General features: G+C 42.3%; 1 protein-coding gene across 1 annotated transcript in view; it reads right to left on the bottom strand.

Moving 5' to 3' along the window:
* Positions 1 to 20,667, bottom strand: part of LOC139751129 (uncharacterized) — a 248,865-nt gene that overhangs the window by 111,275 nt on the left and 116,923 nt on the right. The window contains exon 5 of the mRNA XM_071666228.1: positions 16,902 to 17,030. Within this exon, the coding sequence (XP_071522329.1) occupies positions 16,902 to 17,030 (129 nt within the window). The remainder of the gene's footprint in view (positions 1 to 16,901; positions 17,031 to 20,667) is intronic.

Here is a 20,667-nt window from a genome sequence, read left to right on the forward strand (position 1 = left end):
GTGACCCTAAAAGCAAAAGAATGGAAAAGGGTGTATGTGTTGGAACTGAACACCTGAAAATAATAAGCTGTGTGAGGAGGGTTGATCATACGCAGACTGACAGTGCATGAGAGGTAAGGTAACAAGCAAGGAATAACTGATAGTGATGAAAAGACTGTGTTAAGATTAAGGTAGCAAGAAAAAATAACTGATGAAAAGACTGTGTTAAGATATTTTGAAAGTTTTTAATTATCATTTTGCTTTGACGCTGTCTCCTGCTTTAGCGAGGTAGCGCAAGGAAACAGACGAAAGAATGGCCCAACCCACCCACATACACATGTATATACATACATGTCCACACACGAAAATATACATACCTGTACATCTCAACATATACACACACAGACATATACATATATACACATGTACATATATACACATGGTGAGGAACCTGAGGATTGGCGGAATGCCTGGATAATGCCATTGTACAAAGGCTAAGGAGACAAAGGTGAGTGCTCAATTTACAGAGGTATAAGTTTCTTGAGTATTCCTGGTAAATTATATGGGAGGGTATTGATTGAGAGGGCTGAAGGCATGTACAGAGCATCAGATTGGGGAAGAGCAGTGTGGTTTCAGAAGTGGTAGAGGAGGTGTGGATCAGGTGTTTGCTTTGAAGAATGTATGTGAGAAATACTTGGAAAAGCAAATGGATTTGTATGTAGCATTTATGGATCTGGAGAAGGCATATGATAGAGTTGATAGAGATGCTCTGTGGAAGGTATTAAGAATATATGGTGTGGGAGGCAAGCTATTAGAAGCAGTGAAAAGTTTTTATCGAGGATGTAAGGCATGTGTACGTATAGGAAGAGAGGAAAGTGATTGGTTCTCAGTGAATGTAGGTCTGCGGCAGGGGTGTATGATGTCTCCATGGTTGTTTAATTTGTTTATGGATGGGGTTGTTAGGGAGGTGAATGCAAGAGTTTTGGAAAGAGGGGCAAGTATGAAGTCTGTTGTGGAGGAGAGAGCTTGGGAAGTGAGTCAGTTATTGTTCGCTGATGATACAGCGCTGGTGGCTGATTCATGTGAGAAACTGCAGAAGCTGGTGACTGAGTTTGGTAAAGTGTGTGAAAGAAGAAAGTGAAGAGTAAATGTGAATAAGAGCAAGGTTATTAGGTACAGTAGGGTTGAGGGTCAAGTCAATTGGGAGGTAAGTTTGAATAGAGAAAAACTGGAGGAAGTAAAGTGTTTTAGATATCTGGGAGTGGATCTGGCAGCGGATGGAACCATGAAAGTGGAAGTGAATCATAGGGGAGGGGAGGGGGCGAAAGTCCTGGGAGCCTTGAAGAATGTTTGGAAGTCGAGAACATTATCTCCGAAAGCAAAAATGGGTATGTTTGAAGGAATAGTGATTCCAACAATGTTATGTGGTTGCGAGGCATGGGCTATGGATAGAGTTGTGCGCAAGAGGGTGGATGTGCTGGAAATGAGATGTTTGAGGACAATGTGTGGTGTGAGGTGGTTTCATCGAGTAAGTAATGTAAGGGTAAGAGAGATGTGTGGAAATAAAAAGAGCGTGGTTGAGAGAGCAGAAGAGGGTGTTTTGAAATAGTTTGGGCACATGGAGAGAATGAGTGAGGAAAGATTGACCAAGAGGATATATGTGTCGGAGGTGGAGGGAACGAGAAGTGGGAGACCAAATCGGAGGTGGAAAGATGGAGTGAAAAAGATTTTGAGTGACCGGGGCCTGAGCATGCAGGAGGGTGAAAGGCAGGCAAGGAATAGAGTGAATTGGATCGATGTGGTATACCGGGGTTGACGTGCTGTCAGTGGATTGAATCAGGGCATGTGAAGCGTCTGGGGTAAACCATGGAAAGTTGTGTGGGGCCTGGATGTGGAAAGGGATCTGTGGTTTCGGGCATTATTGCATGACAGCTAGAGACTGAGTGTGAACGAATGGGGCCTTTGTTGTCTTTTCCCAGCGCTACCTCACACACATGAGGAGGGGAGGGGGATGGTATTCCATGTGTGGCGAGGTGGCGATAGGAATGAATAAAGGCAGACAATGTGCATTGTGTGCATGGGTATATATGTATGTGTCTGTGTGTGTATATATATGTGTACATTGAGATGTAGAGGTATGTATATTTGCGTGTGTGGACGTGTATGTATATACATGTGTATGGGGGTGGGTTGGGCCAATTCTTTCGTCTGTTTCCTTGCGCTACCTCGCAAACGCGGGAGACAGCGCCAAAGCAAAATAAATAAATAAATACATGTACATAATTCATACTGTCTGCCTTTATTCATTCCCATCGCCACCTCGCCACACATATAATAACAACCCCCTCCCCCCTCATGTGTGCGAGGTTGTGCTAGCAAAAGACAACAAAGGTCCCATTCATTCACACTCAGTCTCTAGCTGTCATGTAATAATGCACCAAAACCACAGCTCCCTTTCCACATATAGGCCCCGCACAACTTTCCATGGTTTATCCCAGACGCTTCACATGCCCTGGTTCAATCCATTGACAGCACGTCGACCCCGATATACCACATCGTTCCAATTCACTCTATTCCTTGCCCGCCTTTCACCCTCCTGCATGTTCAGGACCCGATCACTCAAAATCTTTTTCACTCCATCTTTCCACCTCAAATTCAGTCTCCCACTTCTCCTCCTTCCCTCCACCTCCGACACATATATCCTCTTTGTCAATCTTTCCCCACTCATTCTCTCCATGTGACCAAACCATTTCAAAACACCCTCTTCTGCTCTCTCAACCACACTCTTTTTATAACCACACATCTCTCTTACCCTTACATTACTTACTCGATCAAACCACCTCACACCACATATTGTCCTCAAACTTCTCATTTCCAGCACATCCACCCTCCTGCGCACAACTCTATCCATAGCCCATGCCTCGCAACCATACAACATTGTTGGAACCACTATTCCTTCAAACACATCCATTTTTGCTTTCCAAGATAATGTTCTCGACTTCCACACACTCTTCAACGCTCCCAGAATTTTCGCCCCCACCCCCACCCTATGATTCACTTCTGCTTCCATGGTTCCATCCGCTGCCAAATCCACTCCCAGATATCTAAAACACTTCACTTCCTCCAATATTTCACCATTCAAACTTACCTCCCAATTGACTTGACCCTCAACCCTACTAAACCTAATAACCTTGCTCTTATTCACATTTACTCTCAACTTTCTTCTCTCACACACTTTACCAAACTCAGTCACCAGCTTCTGCAGTTTCTCACATGAATCAGCCACCAGCGCTGTATCATCAGCGAACAACAACTGACTCACTTCCCAAGCTCTCTCATCCCCAACAGACAGCATACTTGCCCCTCTTTCCAAAACTCTTGCATTCACCTCCCTAACAACCCCATCCATAAACAAATTAAACAACCATGGAGACATCACACACCCCTGCCGCAAACCTACATTCACTGAGAACCAATCACTTTCCTCTCTTCCTACACGTACACATGCCTTACATCCTCGATAAAAACTTTTCACTGCCTCTAACAACTTGCCTCCCACACCATATATTCTTAATACCTTCCACAGAGCATCTCTATCAACTCTATCATATGCCTTCTCCAGATCCATAAATGCTACATACAAATCCATTTGCTTTTCTAAGTATTTCTCACATACATTCTTCAAAGCAAACACCTGATCCACACATCCTCTACCACTTCTGAAACCACACTGCTCTTCCTCAATCTGATGCTCTGTGTATGCCTTCACCTTGTCAATCAATACCCTCCCATATAATTTACCAGGAATACTCAACAAATCTGTACCTCTGTAATTTGAGCACTCACCTTTGTCCCCTTTGCCTTTGTACAATGGCACTACACAGGCATTCCGCCAATCCTCAGGCACCTCACCATGAGTCATACATACATTAAATAACCTTACCAACCAGTCAACAATAAAGTCACCCCCTTTTTTAATAAATTCCACTGCAATACCATCCAACCCCACTGCCTTGCTGGCTTTCATCTTCCGCAAAGCTTTTACTACCTCTTCTCTGTTTACCAAATTATTTTCCCTAACCCTCTCACTTTGCACACCACCTCGACCAAAACACACTATATCTGCCACTCTATCATCAAACACATTCACCAAACCTTTAAAATATTCACTCCATCTCCTTCTCACATCACCACTACTTGTTATCATCTCCCCATTAGCCCCCTTCACTGAGGTTCCCATTTGTTCCCTTGTCTTACGCACTTCATTTACCTCCTTCCAAAACATCTTATATTCTCCCTAAAATTTAATGATACTCTCTCATCCCAACTCTCATTTGCCCTCTTTTTCACCTCTTGCACCTTTCTCTTGACCTCCTGCCTCTTTCTTTAATACATCTCCCACTCATTTGCATTATTTCCCTGCAAAAATTGTCCAAATGCCTCTCTCTTCTCTTTCACTAATAATCTTACTTCTTCATCCCAACATTCACTACCCTTTCTAATCTGCCCATCTCCCACGCTTCTCATGCCACAAGCATGCCAAAAGCATCTTTTGGGGATGGAGAGAAAGAATACTTCCCACGCATTCCTCACGTGTCGTAGAAGGCAATTAAAGGGGACAGGAGCGGGGGGCTAGAAACCCTCCCCTCCTTGTATTTTTAACTTTCTAAACGGGGAAACAGAAGAAGGAGTCACGCGGGGAGTGCTCATCCTCCTCAAAGGCTCAGCTTGGGGTGTCTAAATGTGTGTGGATGTAACCAAGATGAGAAAAAAGGAGAGATAGGTAGTATGTTTGAGGAAAGGAAACTAGATGTTCTGGCTCTGAGTGAAACGAAGCTCAAAGCTTAAGGGTAAAGGGGAAGAGTGGTTTGGGAATGTCTTGGGAGTCAGGTCAGGGGTTAGTGAGAGGACAAGAGCAAGGGAAGGAGTAGCACTACTCCTGAAACAGGAGTGGTTGGAGTATGTGATAGAGTGTAAGAAAGTAAACTCTAGATTGACATGGGTAAAACTGAAAGTTGATGGAGAGAGATGGGTGATTATTGGTGCATATGCACCTGGGCATGAGAAGAAAGATCATGATAGGCAAGTGTTTTGGGAGCAGCTGAATGAGTGTGTTAGTAGTTTTGATGCACAAGACCGGGTTATAGTGATGGGTGATTTGAATGTAAAGGTGAGTAATGTGGCAGTTGAGGGAATAATTGGTATACATGGGGTGTTCAGTGTTGTAAATGGAAATGGTGAAGAGCTTGTAGATTTATTTGCTGAAAAAGGACTAGTGATTGGGAATACCTGGTTTAAAAAGAGAGATATACATAAATATATGTATGTAAGTAGGAGAGATGGCTGGTGATGGGTGATTTGAATGTAAAGGTGAGTAATGTGGCAGTTGAGGGAATAATTGGTATACATGGGGTATTCAGTGTTGTAAATGGAAATGGTGAAGAGCTTGTAGATTTATGTGCTGAAAAAGGACTAGTGATTGGGAATACCTGGTTTAAAAAGAGAGATATACATAAATATACGTATGTAAGTAGGAGAGATGGCCAGAGAGCGTTATTGGATTACGTGTTAATTGATAGGCATGTGAAAGAGAGACTTTTGGATGTTAATGTGCTGACAGGTGCAATTGGAAGGGTGTCTGATCATTATCTTGTGGAGGCGAAGGTGAAGATTTGTAGAGGTTTTCAGAAAAGAAGGGAGAATGTTGGGGTGAAGAGAGTGGTGAGAGTAAGTGAGCTTGGGAAGGAGACTTGTTTGAGGAAGTACCAGGAGAGACTGAGTACAGAATGGAAAAAGGTGAGAACAAAGGAGGTTAGGGGAGTGGGGGAGGAATGGGATGTATTTAGGGAAGCAGTGATTTTGAACGCATGGAGAGGATAAGAGCTACTAGGAGGACACACGGCAGGATGGGGTAAGAGAGGCTTAGAATCATCTGGGTCTTAACATTCAAAAGGGTAAAAGGTATGCAAGGGATACAGAGAACTGGAGCGATGTGTATACAAGGGGTGAAAAACTGTAAGTGGGCTGAACCAGGACACATGAAGTGGCCAGAGGAAACCATAGAATGGTCTGTGGACAGTGTCGATAGGAGGCTTCAGTTTCAATACATTACACCAGTATATAAGACCTAGAGAGCAGATCTGAGAAAATAAGGACATTCTTTGCTTGCTCCTAGTACTACATAATGCAGGAAACAGCAGACAAGTATGAAAAAGTGAAACCTGCTTCATGTAACAAACATCAATGACCAAGTGGATCATTCTGACACATTCTTCTTTGCTATCAACTATAATAAGCAAAACTTCAATAAATGCCAGCTATAGTGCTCCATTGATGTTTATCTAATAACCAGGGTTGAAATTAATCAGGTGAAACCCTGTGGTGTTATTCTTAACCTTCAATGCAATACCCTTAACCCCACCCCTATGTCACGGACATAAGTCCACATCAAGGTAGAGAGTTCCAAAGTTTCAAGGTGTAGGGAAAGAAGCAGTTATCAAAACGGCTCACCCCTGAGTTGTCAATGGCCACTCAGTAATCACATAAGGCAGCAGCCTGCTGAGTATTGTGTGGTCTAGCTAGTGGTGGGGGAAAACAAGCAGGCAGCTCTCAGGAGCAAAAACCAAAGTAATAACTATGGAATAGGAAAGTGAACCAACATTGCAGCTTACTGCAAGAGGGTCAAGTTTGGAAGTTTGCCTGGGACAGTTTATAAGTTGGACCGCCTTCATCTCAACACTGTCAAGTAAGGATGCAGAGTTGGAATCACCCTAGATGTGAGATCAGTACTCTATACAAGAACGAATCAACCCTTTGTATAAATGGAGCAACTGTTCATAAGAAAAGAAGTTTTGGCATATAAATGGGACTCCCAGTTTCTTAAGAGGCAGATTTAGCTATCCCCATAATGTAGGGTTCCCAAGAAAGGGTGAATGTTACAGCAGTACCAAATATGCGTATTGAGTCAAGAGGCAGAATTACAGAACCTGTCAAAAGAATGATGATGGTTGTGAAGAGTTTTCAAAAGAGAGACGGGCAGGAAACTAGGTCTTTGAGGCATTAAATTTAACTAGATTTCGTCTACCCTTACGAAATATCCTGTCAAGTTTACTGAGGAAGTTGTGTCAAGACAAGAAGCAGATTGAGTGAGAGAAGAAGAAGCAGAATTGAAGGATGTGGCAGAATGCAGTATCAAGTCTTCAGCATATGAGTGCATTTGATTATTTGTGGAGAGAAAATCATTGAAAAATGTGGAGAAAAAGTGTAGGGGACAGGAAAAATGTTAAGGGACACCAATGTTGATGGAGAAAAAGGGGAAAGGCTGATACATCAACAACCACAGAAATACATCAGCAGAAGAGGAAGCTAGATATGAAGGAGCAAAGTGAAGGTGGGAAGCCAAAAGAGGGGAGCTTAGGAGAGATGAGACCCAGATACCAAACCCTGTAAAAATCTTGTTTATGTATGGAGCAACTGTTTAAGTCAGGAACAACCACACATGACTTCCCAAAATCTTTCAGGGATGATGGCCAGACATTAGTAAGATAGGAAAGAATATCACCAGTGGATCTCTACTTACAGAGCCATACTGGTAATCAGAGAGAAGATTGTGAGTTTCGAAGTGTCTAAGGAGTTAAGGTGGGATTTAAAGACTTTAGAAATAGTAGATGTCAAAGCAATAGGATGATAGTTAGAGGGGTTAGAATGGTCACCCTTCTTAGAGATAGGATATATCAATGCATGCTTCCAAGCAGATGGGAAAATTTTGGTATTTAAACAGAACAGACGAGCACATACAGGTACAAGTTCAGAGGCACATTCTACCGGTACAAAAGGATGGATGCCATCAGGACCATAAGCTTTGCTGGCGTCCAGAGAAAGAAGAGCATTTCGGACAGTCAAAAAAAAATTATGTGGAGGGGCTTTGGATTAGTAAGAAGACTTGGGGGGGGGGGGGGGGGGGGTATTAGAGTCAATCAAAGTGGAATTGGAGGAGAAACAGGAACCAAAGAAAGTTGCTTCGTCTACAGAAGAGATAGATATAGTACTGTCACAACAGAAAAGTGAAGCAAAGTCAAAGCGATAGAAGTTGTTTGAGATGCTCTTAGCTAAAGACCAGAAAGACCTATCAGTGGAAGATGAAGATAGGTTATCGCACTTCCTTTGAATAAAGAAAAGCTTACCTCACAGATAACATGCTTGCAGTGATTACAAGAAGGGATAAAAACTGAATGTGGGTCAGTGGAAAGAAAGTTTTTAAGCCCTGTATGCTTGATCCTTTGACTGAATGACCTCAGAACAGGAACGGTTGAACCATGGATTTCACAAAGAGGTCATCTTGGTGGAAGAGGGAAACATACTTCCATTCTCGTAAGAATAACTTCTGCTATGTATTTGGCGGAAACAGAATCATGGAAGCATCACCACATAAAACAGTAATTTGCCCAAAGAAAGTCAGAAAAAAAGATACGTAAGTTATCCCGGTCAACTTTGTTCTGGTGCCAGTATTCATGCTTAGAAGAGGCTGCTGGAAGGGGAGGTTCCATTAAAACAGATACACTTATTGGAGAGTGATCAGAGGAACTAATTAGTTGGGGTGAGATTGTGTAATTGCAGCAGGATGGACAACAGGAGAAAAAAAAAAACAGAATATTAAAAGAGTGGTCACAGCAGTCAGGAATATTGGTAGGGTGGGAGATAATTTGCCCTAACTTACTAACTTACTCGACTTACATGAGAGAGAGGATATCACATTCTCATGGCATAAGTTTAGATAGTCAAACAAAGATATAAAATTTGTAGAAACATGAGAACAATAAGCAAAACAGAGGAAAAAAGTGGTAGTTGGGAGACAGACTTTGAGCCACAATTACATCAAAGTTTGGGGACTCGAGGTCCCTGAGGCATGCAACAAGAGTGTTGATGTTGGAATAAGCACAAACACCACCTTTGAACCAAAATTGTGTGAGATTATAGCTGGATTACTTGCCAGCCTACATGATTTCTAAAGAGCCTTCTAATTGGGACATTTAGCTAATGCCAGTTGATTCTGTTGAGCTTTAACAGTGCCCATGGGTCGTAAAACTAAAGTTCCACTTAGTGACATTTCTTCCTGCTAATGCTAAACAATAGTATTCAGTTTTTGCTGGGCCCATGGATCTTCAAAATAATGCTTGACTTTGGGACTTTTTTTTCTAGCTGACAACAGACTATTTCTTTTTTTCTTCTTTTACGGGGCCCAAGGGTCATCAAACTAAAAATTCTCTGTGGAACTTTTACTCTTGTTCATGCCTGATGATTCTATGCAGTCTTTGCATGGCCCAAAGGTCTTGAAACTAAAGCTTCCTTTTGTGAATGCCAGTTTACTCGTCACCTTTAACAATGCCATTGGGACATCAAACTATAGGTTCACTTAGTGACTTTTATTCAGTTTTTGCTGGGCTCATGGGTCTTCAAACTAAAGCTTGACTTTGGGACTTTTATTCTAGATGATGTCAGGTTATTCTTTTTTTTTCAGCTTTTACGGGGCCCTAGAGTCATCAAACCAAAGATTAACTTTGGGACTTATATTCTAATTCAAGCCAGGTGATTCTGCTTAGTTTTGCATTGCCCAAAGGTCTTCAAACTAAAGCTTCCTTTTGGGACTTTATTTTAGCTAACATTAAAAAAAAGGGAAGGAGTAGCACTACTCCTGAAACAGGAGTTGTGGGAGTATGTGATAGAGTGTAAGAAAGTAAATTCTAGATTAATATGGGTAAAACTGAAAGTTGATGGAGAGAGATGGGTGATTATTGGTGCAGATGCACCTGGGCATGAGAAGAAAGATCATGAGAGGCAAGGGTTTTGGGAGCAGTTGAATGAGTGTGTTAGTAGTTTTGATGCACAAGACCGGGTTATAGTGATGGGTGATTTGAATGCAAAGGTGAGTAATGTGGCAATTGAGGGAAAAGTTGGTATACATGAGGTTTTCAGTGTTGCAAATGGAAATGGTGAAGAGCTTGTAGATTTTTTTTTTTTTTTTTTTTTTGCTTTGTCGCTGTCTCCCGCATTTGCGAGGTAGCGCAAGGAAACAGACGAAAGAAATGGCCCAACCCACCCCCATACATATGTATATACATACGTCAACACACGCAAATATACATACCTACACAGATTTCCATGGTTTACCCCAGACGCTTCACATGCCCTGATTCAACCCACTAACAGCACGTCAACCCCGGTATACCACATCGATCCAATTCACTCTATTCCTTGCCCTCCTTTCATCCTCCTGCATGTTCAGGCCCCGATCACACAATATCTTTTTCACTCCATCTTTCCACCTCCAATTTAGTCTCCCACTTCTCCTCGTTCCCTCCACCTCCGACACATATATCCTCTTGCTCAATCTTTCCTCGCTCATTCTCTCCATGTGCCCAAACCATTTCAAAATACCCTCTTCTGCTCTCTCAACCACGCTCTTTTTATTTCCACACATCTCTCTTACCCTTACGTTACTTACTCGATCAAACCGACTCACACCACACATTGTCCTCAAACATCTCATTTCCAGCACATCCATCCTCCTGCGCACAACTCTATCCATAGCCCATGCCTTGCAACCATACAACATTGTTGGAACCACTATTCCTTCAAACATACCCATTTTTGCTTTCCAAGATAATGTTCTCGACTTCCACACATTCTTCAAGGCTCCCAGAATTTTCGCCCCCTCCCCCACCCTATGATCCACTTCCGCTTCCATGGTTCCATCCTCTGCCAGATCCACTCCCAGATATCTAAAACACTTTACTTCCTCCAGTTTTTCTCCATTCAAACTTACCTCCCAATTGACTTGACCCTCAACCCTACTGTACCTAATAACCTTGCTCTTACTCACATTTACTCTTAACTTTCTTCTCTCACACACTTTACCATTTGCTTTTCTAAGTATTTCTCACATACATTCTTCAAAGCAAACACCTGATCCACACATCCTCTACCACTTCTGAAACCACACTGCTCTTCCCCAATCTGATGCTCTGTACATGCCTTCACCCTCTCAATCAATACCCTCCCATATAATTTACCAGGAATACTCAACAAACTTATACCTCTGTAATTTGAGCACTCACTCTTATCCCCTTTGCCTTTGTACAATGGCACTATGCACGCATTCCGCCAATCCTCAGGCACCTCACCATGAGTCATACATACATTAAATAACCTTACCAACCAGTCAATAATACAGTCACCCCCTTTTTTTAAAAATTCCACTGCAATACCATCCAAACCTGCTGCCTTGCCGGCTTTCATCTTCTGCAAAGCTTTTACTACCTCTTCTCTGTTTACCAAATCATTTTCCCTAACCCTCTCACTTTGCACACCACCTCGACCAAAACACCCTATATCTGCCACTCTATCATCAAACACATTCAACAAACCTTCAAAATACTCACTCCATCTCCTTCTCACATCACCACTACTTGTTATCACCTCCCCATTTGCGCCCTTCACTGAAGTTCCCATTTGCTCCCTTGTCTTACGCACTTTATTTACCTCCTTCCAGAACATAGATTTATGTGCTGAAAAAGGACTGGTGATTGGGAATACCTGGTTTAAAAAGCGAGATATACATAAGTATATGTATTTAAGTAGGAGAGATGGCCAGAGAGCGTTATTGGATTACATGTTAATTGACAGGCGCGCGAAAAGACAGACTTTTGGATGTTAATGTGCTGAGAGGTGCAACTGGAGGGATGTCTGATCATTATCTTGTGGAGGCTAAGGTGAAGATTTGTATGGGTTTTCAGAAAAGAAGAGAGAATGTTGGGGTGAAGAGGGTGGTGAGAATAAGTGAGCTTGGGAAGGAGATGTGTGAGGAATTACCAGGGGAGACTGAGTACGGAATGGAAAAAGGTGAGAACAAAGGAGGTAAGGGGAGTGGGGGAGGAATGGGATGTATTTAGGGAAGAAGTGATGGATTGCGCAAAAGATGCTTGTGGCATGAGAGGCGTGGGAGGTGGGCAGATTAGAAAGGGTAGTGAGTGGTGGGATGAAGAAGTAAGATTATTAGTGAAAGAGAAGAGAGAGGCATTTGGACGATTTTTGCAAGGAAAAAATGCAAATGAGTGGGAGATGTATAAAAGAAAGAGACAGGAGGTCAAGAGAAAGGTGCAAGAGGTGAAAAAGAGGGCAAATGAGAGTTGGGGTGAGAGAGTATCATTAAATTTTAGGGAGAATAAAAAGATGTTCTGGAAGGAGGTAAATAAAGTGCATAAGACAAGGGAGCAAATGGGAACTTCAGTGAAGGGGGCTAATGGGGAGGTGATAACAAGTAGTGGTGATGTGAGGAGATGGAGTGAGTATTTTGAAGGTTTGTTGAATGTGTTTGATGATAGAGTGGCAGATATAGGGTGTTTTGGTCGAGGTGGTGTGCAAAGTGAGAGGGTTAGGGAAAATGATTTGGTAAACAGAGAAGAGGTAGTAAAAGCTTTGCGGAAGATGAAAGCCAGCAAGGCAGCAGGTTTGGATGGTATTGCAGTGGAATTTATCAAAAAAGGGGGTGACTGTATTGTTGACTGGTTGGTAAGGTTATTTAAAGTATGTATGATTCATGGTGAGGTGCCTGAGGATTGGAGGAATGCTTGCATAGTGCCATTGTACAAAGGCAAAGGGGATAAGAGTGAGTGCTCAAATTACAGAGGTATAAGTTTGTTGAGTATTCCTGGTAAATTATTTAGGAGGGTATTGATTGAGAGGGTGAAGGCATGTACAGAGCATCAGATTGGGAAAGAGCATTGTGGTTTCAGAAGTGGTAGAGGATGTGTGGATCAGGTGTTTGCTTTGAAGAATGTATGTGAGAAATATTTAGAAAAGCAAATGGATTTGTATGTAGCATTTATGGATCTGGAGAAGGCATATGATAGAGTTGATAGAGATGCTCTGTGGAAGGTATTAAGAGTATATGTTGTGGGAGGCAAGTTGTTAGATGCAGTGAAAAGTTTTTATCGAGGATGTAAGGCATGTGTACGTGTAGGAAGAGAGGAAAGTGATTGGTTCTCAGTGAATGTAGGTTTGCGGCAGGGGTGTGTGATGTCTCCATGGTTGTTTAATTTGTTTATGGATAGGGTTGTTAGGGAGGTGAATGCAAGAGTTTTGGAAAGAGGGGCAAGTATGAAGTCTGATGGGGATGAGAGAGCTTGGGAAGTGAGTCAGTTGTTGTTCGCTGATGATACAGCGCTGGTGGCTGATTCATGTGAGAAACTGCAGAAACTGGTGACTGAGTTTGGTAAAGTGTGTGAAAGAAGAAAGTGAAGAGTAAATGTGAATTAGAGCAAGGTTATTAGGTACAGTAGGGTTGAGGGTCAAGTCAATTGGGAGGTAAGTTTGAATGGAGAAAAACTGGAGGAAGTAAAGTGTTTTAGATATCTGGGAGTGGATCTGGCAGCAGATGGAACCATGGAAGTGGAAGTGAATCATAGTGTGGGGGAGGGGGCGAAAGTCCTGGGAGCCTTGAAGAATGTTTGGATGTCGAGAACATTATCTCCGAAAGCAAAAATGGGTATGTTTGAAGGAATAGTGGTTCCAACAATGTTGTATGGTTGCGAGGCGTGGGCTATGGATAGAGTTGTGCGCAGAAGGGTGGATGTGCTGGAAATGAGATGTTTGATGACAATATGTGGTGTGACGTGGTTTCATCGAGTAAGTAATGTAAGGGTAAGAGAGATGTGTGGAAATAAAAAGAGCGTGGTTGAGAGAGCAGAAGAGGGTGTTTTGAAATGGTTTGGTCACATGGAGAGAATGAGTGAGGAAAGATTGACAAAGAGGATATATGTGTTGGAGGTGGAGGGAACGAGGAGAAGTGGGAGACCAAATTGGAGGTGGAAAGATGGAGTGAAAAAGATTTTGAGTGATCGGGGCCTGAACATGCAGGAGGGTGAAAGGCGGGCAAGGAATAGAGTGAATTGGATCGATGTGGTATACCGGGGTCGACGTGCTGTCAATAGATTGAATCAGGGCATGTGAAGCGTCTGGGGTAAACAATGGAAAGTTCTGTGTGGCCTGAATGTGGAAAGGGAGCTGTGGTTTCGGGCATTATTACATGACAGCTAGAGACTGAGTGTGAATGAATGGGACCTTTGTTGTCTTTTCCTAGCGCTACCTCGCACACGAGGGGGATGGGGATGTTATTCCATGTGTGGCGAGGTGGCAATGGGAATAAATAAAGGCAGACAGTATGAATTTTGTACATGTGTATATATGTATATGTCTGTGTGTGTATATATATGTGTACATTGAGATGTATAGGCATGTATATTTGCGTGTGTGAACGTGTATGTATAAACATGTGTATGGGGGTGGGTTGGGCCATTTCTTTCGTCTGTTTCCTTGCACTACCTCGCAAATGAGGGAGGCAGCAACAAAGCAAAATAAATATATAAATATAAAAAATTTTATTCAGCTTTTGCAAGGGCTATGGGTTGTCAAACTAATACTTTACTTTGGGACTATCACTGTTGTTAATGCAAGATGCTTTTATTCAGGGTCTATTAGGCTCATGAGTAGTCAAAGTTAAGCTTGACTTTGGGACTTTTATTCTAACTGATGCCAGGCTATTTTATTGAAGTTTTGCACAGCCCAATGGTCCTCAAAGTAAAGATTCACTTTAAGGCTTATATTCTAGTTCACGTCAGACAATTCTATTCAGTTTTTGGTGTCCAAGAGTTGTTAAACTAAAGCTTCTTTCTGGGACTTTTATTTCAGCTAACACCAGGTGATTCTATTCAGCTTTAACGATGTCCACAGGTTGTCAAACTAAAGTTTTACTTAGTGACTTTCATTCCTGCTAATACTAGACGATTGTATTCAGTTTTCGCCAGGCCCACGGGTCTTCAAAGTACAGCTTGACTTTGGGACTTTTATTCTAGCTGACAATAGGCTTTTTCTTTTCTTCCTTTACAGGGCCCAACAGTCATCAAAATAAAGATTCACTTTGGGACTTTTATTCTAATTCATGCACAATGATTCTGTTCAGTTTTTGTAGGGCCCAAAGGTATTGAAACTAAAGCTTTCTTTTGGGACTTCAATTTTAGCTGAAACCAAAAGCTTTTGTTTTTGTTGGCTTACGAAACACTGGGTAGAATGTAGGAACATTAGGTAGAGGTAAGAAGGAACATTAGGTAGGAGCCTTTGCAAACACTGTGCTAGATTGGCCTTCTGCCAGTGCCCTTTAAGGATGAGGCACTAAAGGATAAGAAGCAGCATTGGAGTTCACTAGCTATGAAAACTCTATTGCCAAAGCCACCCCACCAGGGAAGTTTTTGAAGGGAACAGGTGTCACAGATACAGACAGATAGAATGAATTAACGTGTCACCAACAAGTGTCTGTTGCTATATTCATATCTAGAATTACAGTCATCATTTTTCTTTATATAAACTTTATTTCCATTCATGCTATTTTGAACTATCATTATCATATATTATTATTTTCTTAATTATGCTTTGTTGCTGTCTCCAGCATTAGCGAGGTAGCGCAAGGTAACAGACGAAAGAATGGCCCAACCCACACACATACACATGTATATACATACACCTCCACACACGCACATATACATACCTATACATCTCAACATATACATATATATACACATGTACATAATTCATACTTCTTTCTTTTCTTTCAAACTATTCACCATTTCCCGCGTTATCAAGGAAGCGTTAAGAACAGAGTACTGGGCCTCTGAGGGAATATCCGCACCTGGCCCCCTTCTCTGTTCCTTCTTTTGGAAAATAAAAAAAAAAAAATCTGTCTGCCCTTATTCATTCCCATCGCCACCCCACCACACATGAAAATGAAAACCTCCTCCCCCACATGTACGCGAGGTAGCGCTAGGAAAAGACAACAAAGGCCACAGTCGTTCACACTCAGTCTCTAGCTGTCATGTATAATGCACCGAAACCACAGCTCCCTTTCCACATCCAAGCCCCACACAACTTTCCATGGTTTACCCAAGACGCTTCACATGCCCTGGTTCAATCCACTGACAGCATGTCAACCCCGGAATACCACGTCGTTCCAATTCACTCTATTCCTTGCCCGCCTTTCACCCTCCTGCATGTTCAGGCTCCGATCACTCAAAATCTTTTTCACTCCATCTCTCCACCTCCAATTTGGTCTCCCACTTCTCCTTGTTCCCTCCACCTCTGACACATATATCCTCTTGGTCAATCTTTCCTCACTCATTCTCTCCATGTGACCAAACCATTTCAAAACACCCTCTTCTGCTCTCTCAACCACATTCTTTTTATTACCACACATCTCTCTTACCCTTTCATTACTTGTAACTCGATCAAACCACCTCACACCACATATCGTCCTCAAACATCTCATTTCCAGCAAATCCACCTTCCTCCGCACAACTATATCTATAGCCCACACCTCGCAACCAGAAAACATTGTTGGAACCACTATCTCCACTTATCCCTGTCCTTACATGCCTCCCTCACACACACCATTCCATGCTTTCTTCCCCCAATTCACTCCCTCCAGAACTCTTTCAATCTATTTCACCAATATCTTCTCCAAATTCTAAAAACAATTACAAACTGTTTCATAGTAAATCCCCTAATAAGAGAAAGCATAGACTGCAAGCCACAGTAAGTCACAAAAATCGATAGGGAACTGCACTACCAAGAACACGTGAACTGATGGTGGTTATCAGCTGCAAGATACCAACTTACATCCACTCCGGGATATCAGAGAACACATTGATGTGATTTAAGTTAGTCAGAGAAGGTGAATCCTCATGAATACACTTCACTCTTTGGGTGACAGTATTTTAAGCCCATATGAAGCATACACTTTCTCAGATATTCATAAGGCTCTCTCGAAGGTGAGAAATTACGCAGCCATCAAGTGAATATAAAAGCAGGACACACACTCGTGTTTGATCCAGTTTGGTTTCTGCCTCCTCTAGCTCCTCTCGGTAGGTGTCCATCTTGGCATTGGGACCGGGGTTAGCCTGTGAGTTGCGCCATCGTGTCTTTGCAGCATCCACATCCAGCCCAACCTGGGAAGTAGAAAAATATTCAAAATTAAAGTTAATTACATAGGCTTTCCTCAGTTCACAAACATATGGCAGTCACCTTAAGGTTAAGGCTGCAATGCATATGAGTCATCTAGGCCTAATGTGCAATGAGACAGAAATAAAATGGTTATCACTCCATTTCAGTTCTTGGACACCATCCTTTGAGTCAAAGACTCACTCTCCATTCCAACACTGAATGTTCTGTCATTCAAGATGGTAAATATCATACATAAAGCACATATGTAATCATGTAAAATGAACCTTTTAACTCCGACCATCAGAAACAGAAAAAGAATGGCCTCCTTTGATCACATCTCTTGAGTATATACACTGTCACAAAATATATGCGCTACATTCGTATCTATTATTCATTATACATGATCATCATTTCCTGCGTGAGCAAGGTAGTGCCAGAAAATTGATGAAGAAAGACCCATCCGCTCACATACACATATATTGGAAAGGATCACAATTTTGCGCGTGATCAAGATATTCCTAAGAGTCCACGGGGAAAATGAAACACAAAAAGTTCCCAAGTGCACTTTCGTGTAATAATCACATCATTAGGGGAGACACAAGAGAGAAATATAACACTCAGTTGATATACATCGAAGAGACAAAGCTAGGACGCCATTTGGTAAACATGTTTACCAAATGGCGTCCTAGCTTCGTCTTCGATGTATATCAACTGACTGTTATATTTCTCTCTTGTGTCTCCCCTGATGATGTGATTATTACACGAAAGTGCACTTGGGAACTTTTCGTGTTTCATTTTCCCTGTGGACTCTTAGGAATACACATATATACATATGTATGCACATACATGTACATTACATATACATACATATATGCACATGTATACATTCATACTTGCTCACTTTTATCCACTCCTGGTGCCACCTCATCTCACAAGAAACAGCAATGCCACCCCGTGTCAGCAAGGTAGCACCAAGAAACATACGAAGAAAGACCACACCTGCTCACATACATTCTCTAGCCGTCATATGTAATGCACTGAAATCACAGCTCCTATCCACACTCATGCCCCACAGATCTTTCCATGGTTCACCCCAAATGTTTCACATGCCCTGGTTCAGTCCACTGACAACATGTTGACCCCAGAATACCACATAATCCCAATTCACTCTATTCTGTACAAGCCTTTCACCCCTCTGCACGTTCGGGCCCCAATCACTCAAAATCTTTTCTAATCCATCCTTCCATCTCCAATTTGGTCTCTCACTTCCCCTTGTTCCCTCCATTTCCAACAAATATATCATTAAATTTTAGGGAGAATAAAAAGATGTTCTGGAAGGAGGTAAATAAAGTGCGTAAGACAAGGGAGCAAATGGGAACTTCAGTGAAGGGCGCAAATGGGGAGGTGATAACAAGTAGTGGTGATGTGAGAAGGAGATGGAGTGAGTATTTTGAAGGTTTGTTGAATGTGTTTGATGATAGAGTGGCAGATATAGGGTGTTTTGGTCGAGGTGGTGTGCAAAGTGAGAGGGTTAGGGAAAATGATTTGGTAAACAGAGAAGAGGTAGTGAAAGCTTTGCGGAAGATGAAAGCCGGCAAGGCAGCAGGTTTGGATGGTATTGCAGTGGAATTTATTAAAAAAGGGGGTGACTGTATTGTTGACTGGTTGGTAAGGTTATTTAATGTATGTATGACTCATGGTGAGGTGCCTGAGGATTGGCGGAATGCGTGCATAGTGCCATTGTACAAAGGCAAAGGGGATGAGAGTGAGTGCTCAAATTACAGAGGTATAAGTTTGTTGAGTATTCCTGGTAAATTATATGGGAGGGTATTGATTGAGAGGGTGAAGGCATGTACAGAGCATCAGATTGGGGAAGAGCAGTGTGGTTTCAGAAGTGGTAGAGGATGTGTGGATCAGGTGTTTGCTTTGAAGAATGTATGTGAGAAATACTTAGAAAAGCAAATGGATTTGTATGTAGCATTTATGGATCTGGAGAAGGCATATAATAGAGTTGATAGAGATGCTCTGTGGAAGGTATTAAGAATATATGGTGTGGGAGGAAAGTTGTTAGAAGCAGTGAAAAGTTTTTATCGAGGATGTAAGGCATGTGTACGTGTAGGAAGAGAGGAAAGTGATTGGTTCTCAGTGAATGTAGGTTTGCGGCAGGGGTGTGTGATGTCTCCATGGTTGTTTAATTTGTTTATGGATGGGGTTGTTAGGGAGGTAAATGCAAGAGTTTTGGAAAGAGGGGCAAGTATGAAGTCTGTTGTGGATGAGAGAGCTTGGGAAGTGAGTCAGTTGTTGTTCGCTGATGATACAGCGCTGGTGGCTGATTCATGTGAGAAACTGCAGAAGCTGGTGACTGAGTTTGGTAAAGTGTGTGGAAGAAGAAAGTTAAGAGTAAATGTGAATAAGAGCAAGGTTATTAGGTACAGTAGGGTTGAGGGTCAAGTCAATTGGGAGGTGAGTTTGAATGGAGAAAAACTGGAGGAAGTGAAGTGTTTTAGATATCTGGGAGTGGATCTGGCAGCGGATGGAACCATGGAAGCGGAAGTGGATCGTAGGGTGCGGGAGGGGGCGAAAATTCTGGGGGCCTTGAAGAATGTGTGGAAGTCGAGAACATTATCTCGGAAAGCAAAAAATGGGTATGTTTGAAGGAATAGTGGTTCCAACAATGTTGTATGGTTGCGAGGCGTGGGCTATGGATAGAGTTGTGCGCAGGAGGATGGATGTGCTGGAAATGAGATGTTTGAGGACAATGTGTGGTGTGAGGTGGTTTGATCGAGTGAGTAACGTAAGGGTAAGAGAGATGTGTGGAAATAAAAAGAGCGTGGTTGAGAGAGCAGAAGAGGGTGTTTTGAAGTGGTTTGGGCACATGGAGAGAATGAGTGAGGAAAGATTGAGCAAGAGGATATATGTGTCGGAGGTGGAGGGAACGAGGAGAAGAGGGAGACCAAATTGGAGGTGGAAAGATGGAGTGAAAAAGATTTTGTGTGATCTGGGGCCTGAACATGCAGGAGGGTGAAAGGAGGGCAAGGAATAGAGTGAATTGGAGCGATGTGGTATACCGGGGTTGACGTGCTGTCAGTGGATTGAATCAAGGCATGTGAAGCGTCTGGGGTAAACCATGGAAAGCTGTGTAGGTATGTATATTTGCGTGTGTGGACGTATGTATATACATGTGTATGGGGGGGGGTTGGGCCATTTCTTTCGTCTGTTTCCTTGCGCTACCTCGCAAACGCGGGAGACAGCGACAAAGTATAAAAAAAAAAAAAAAAAAAAATATCCTCTTTGTCAACCTTTCTCACTCATTCTCTCCATATGTCCAAACCATTTCAACACACCCTCTTCTGTTCTCTCAAACACACTCTCTTTATTTCCACACATCTCTTTTACCCTTTCATCACTTACTTGATCAAACCACCTCAAACCACATATTGTTCTCAAATATTTCATTTCCAACACATCCATCCCCCTCTACACAACCCTATCTATAACCCATGCCTTGTAACCATATATTATTGCAGGAAGTACTATTCCTTCAAACATACCCATTTTTGCTCTCTAATATAACTATCTCTCTTCCCAAACATTCTTCTTTACTCCCAGAACCTTCACACCCTCCCTATGACTCTTATCCAC

Source organism: Panulirus ornatus, chromosome 11 (genome assembly GCF_036320965.1).
Source record: "Panulirus ornatus isolate Po-2019 chromosome 11, ASM3632096v1, whole genome shotgun sequence".
In the NCBI taxonomy this organism is placed as follows: Eukaryota; Metazoa; Arthropoda; class Malacostraca; order Decapoda; family Palinuridae; genus Panulirus; species Panulirus ornatus.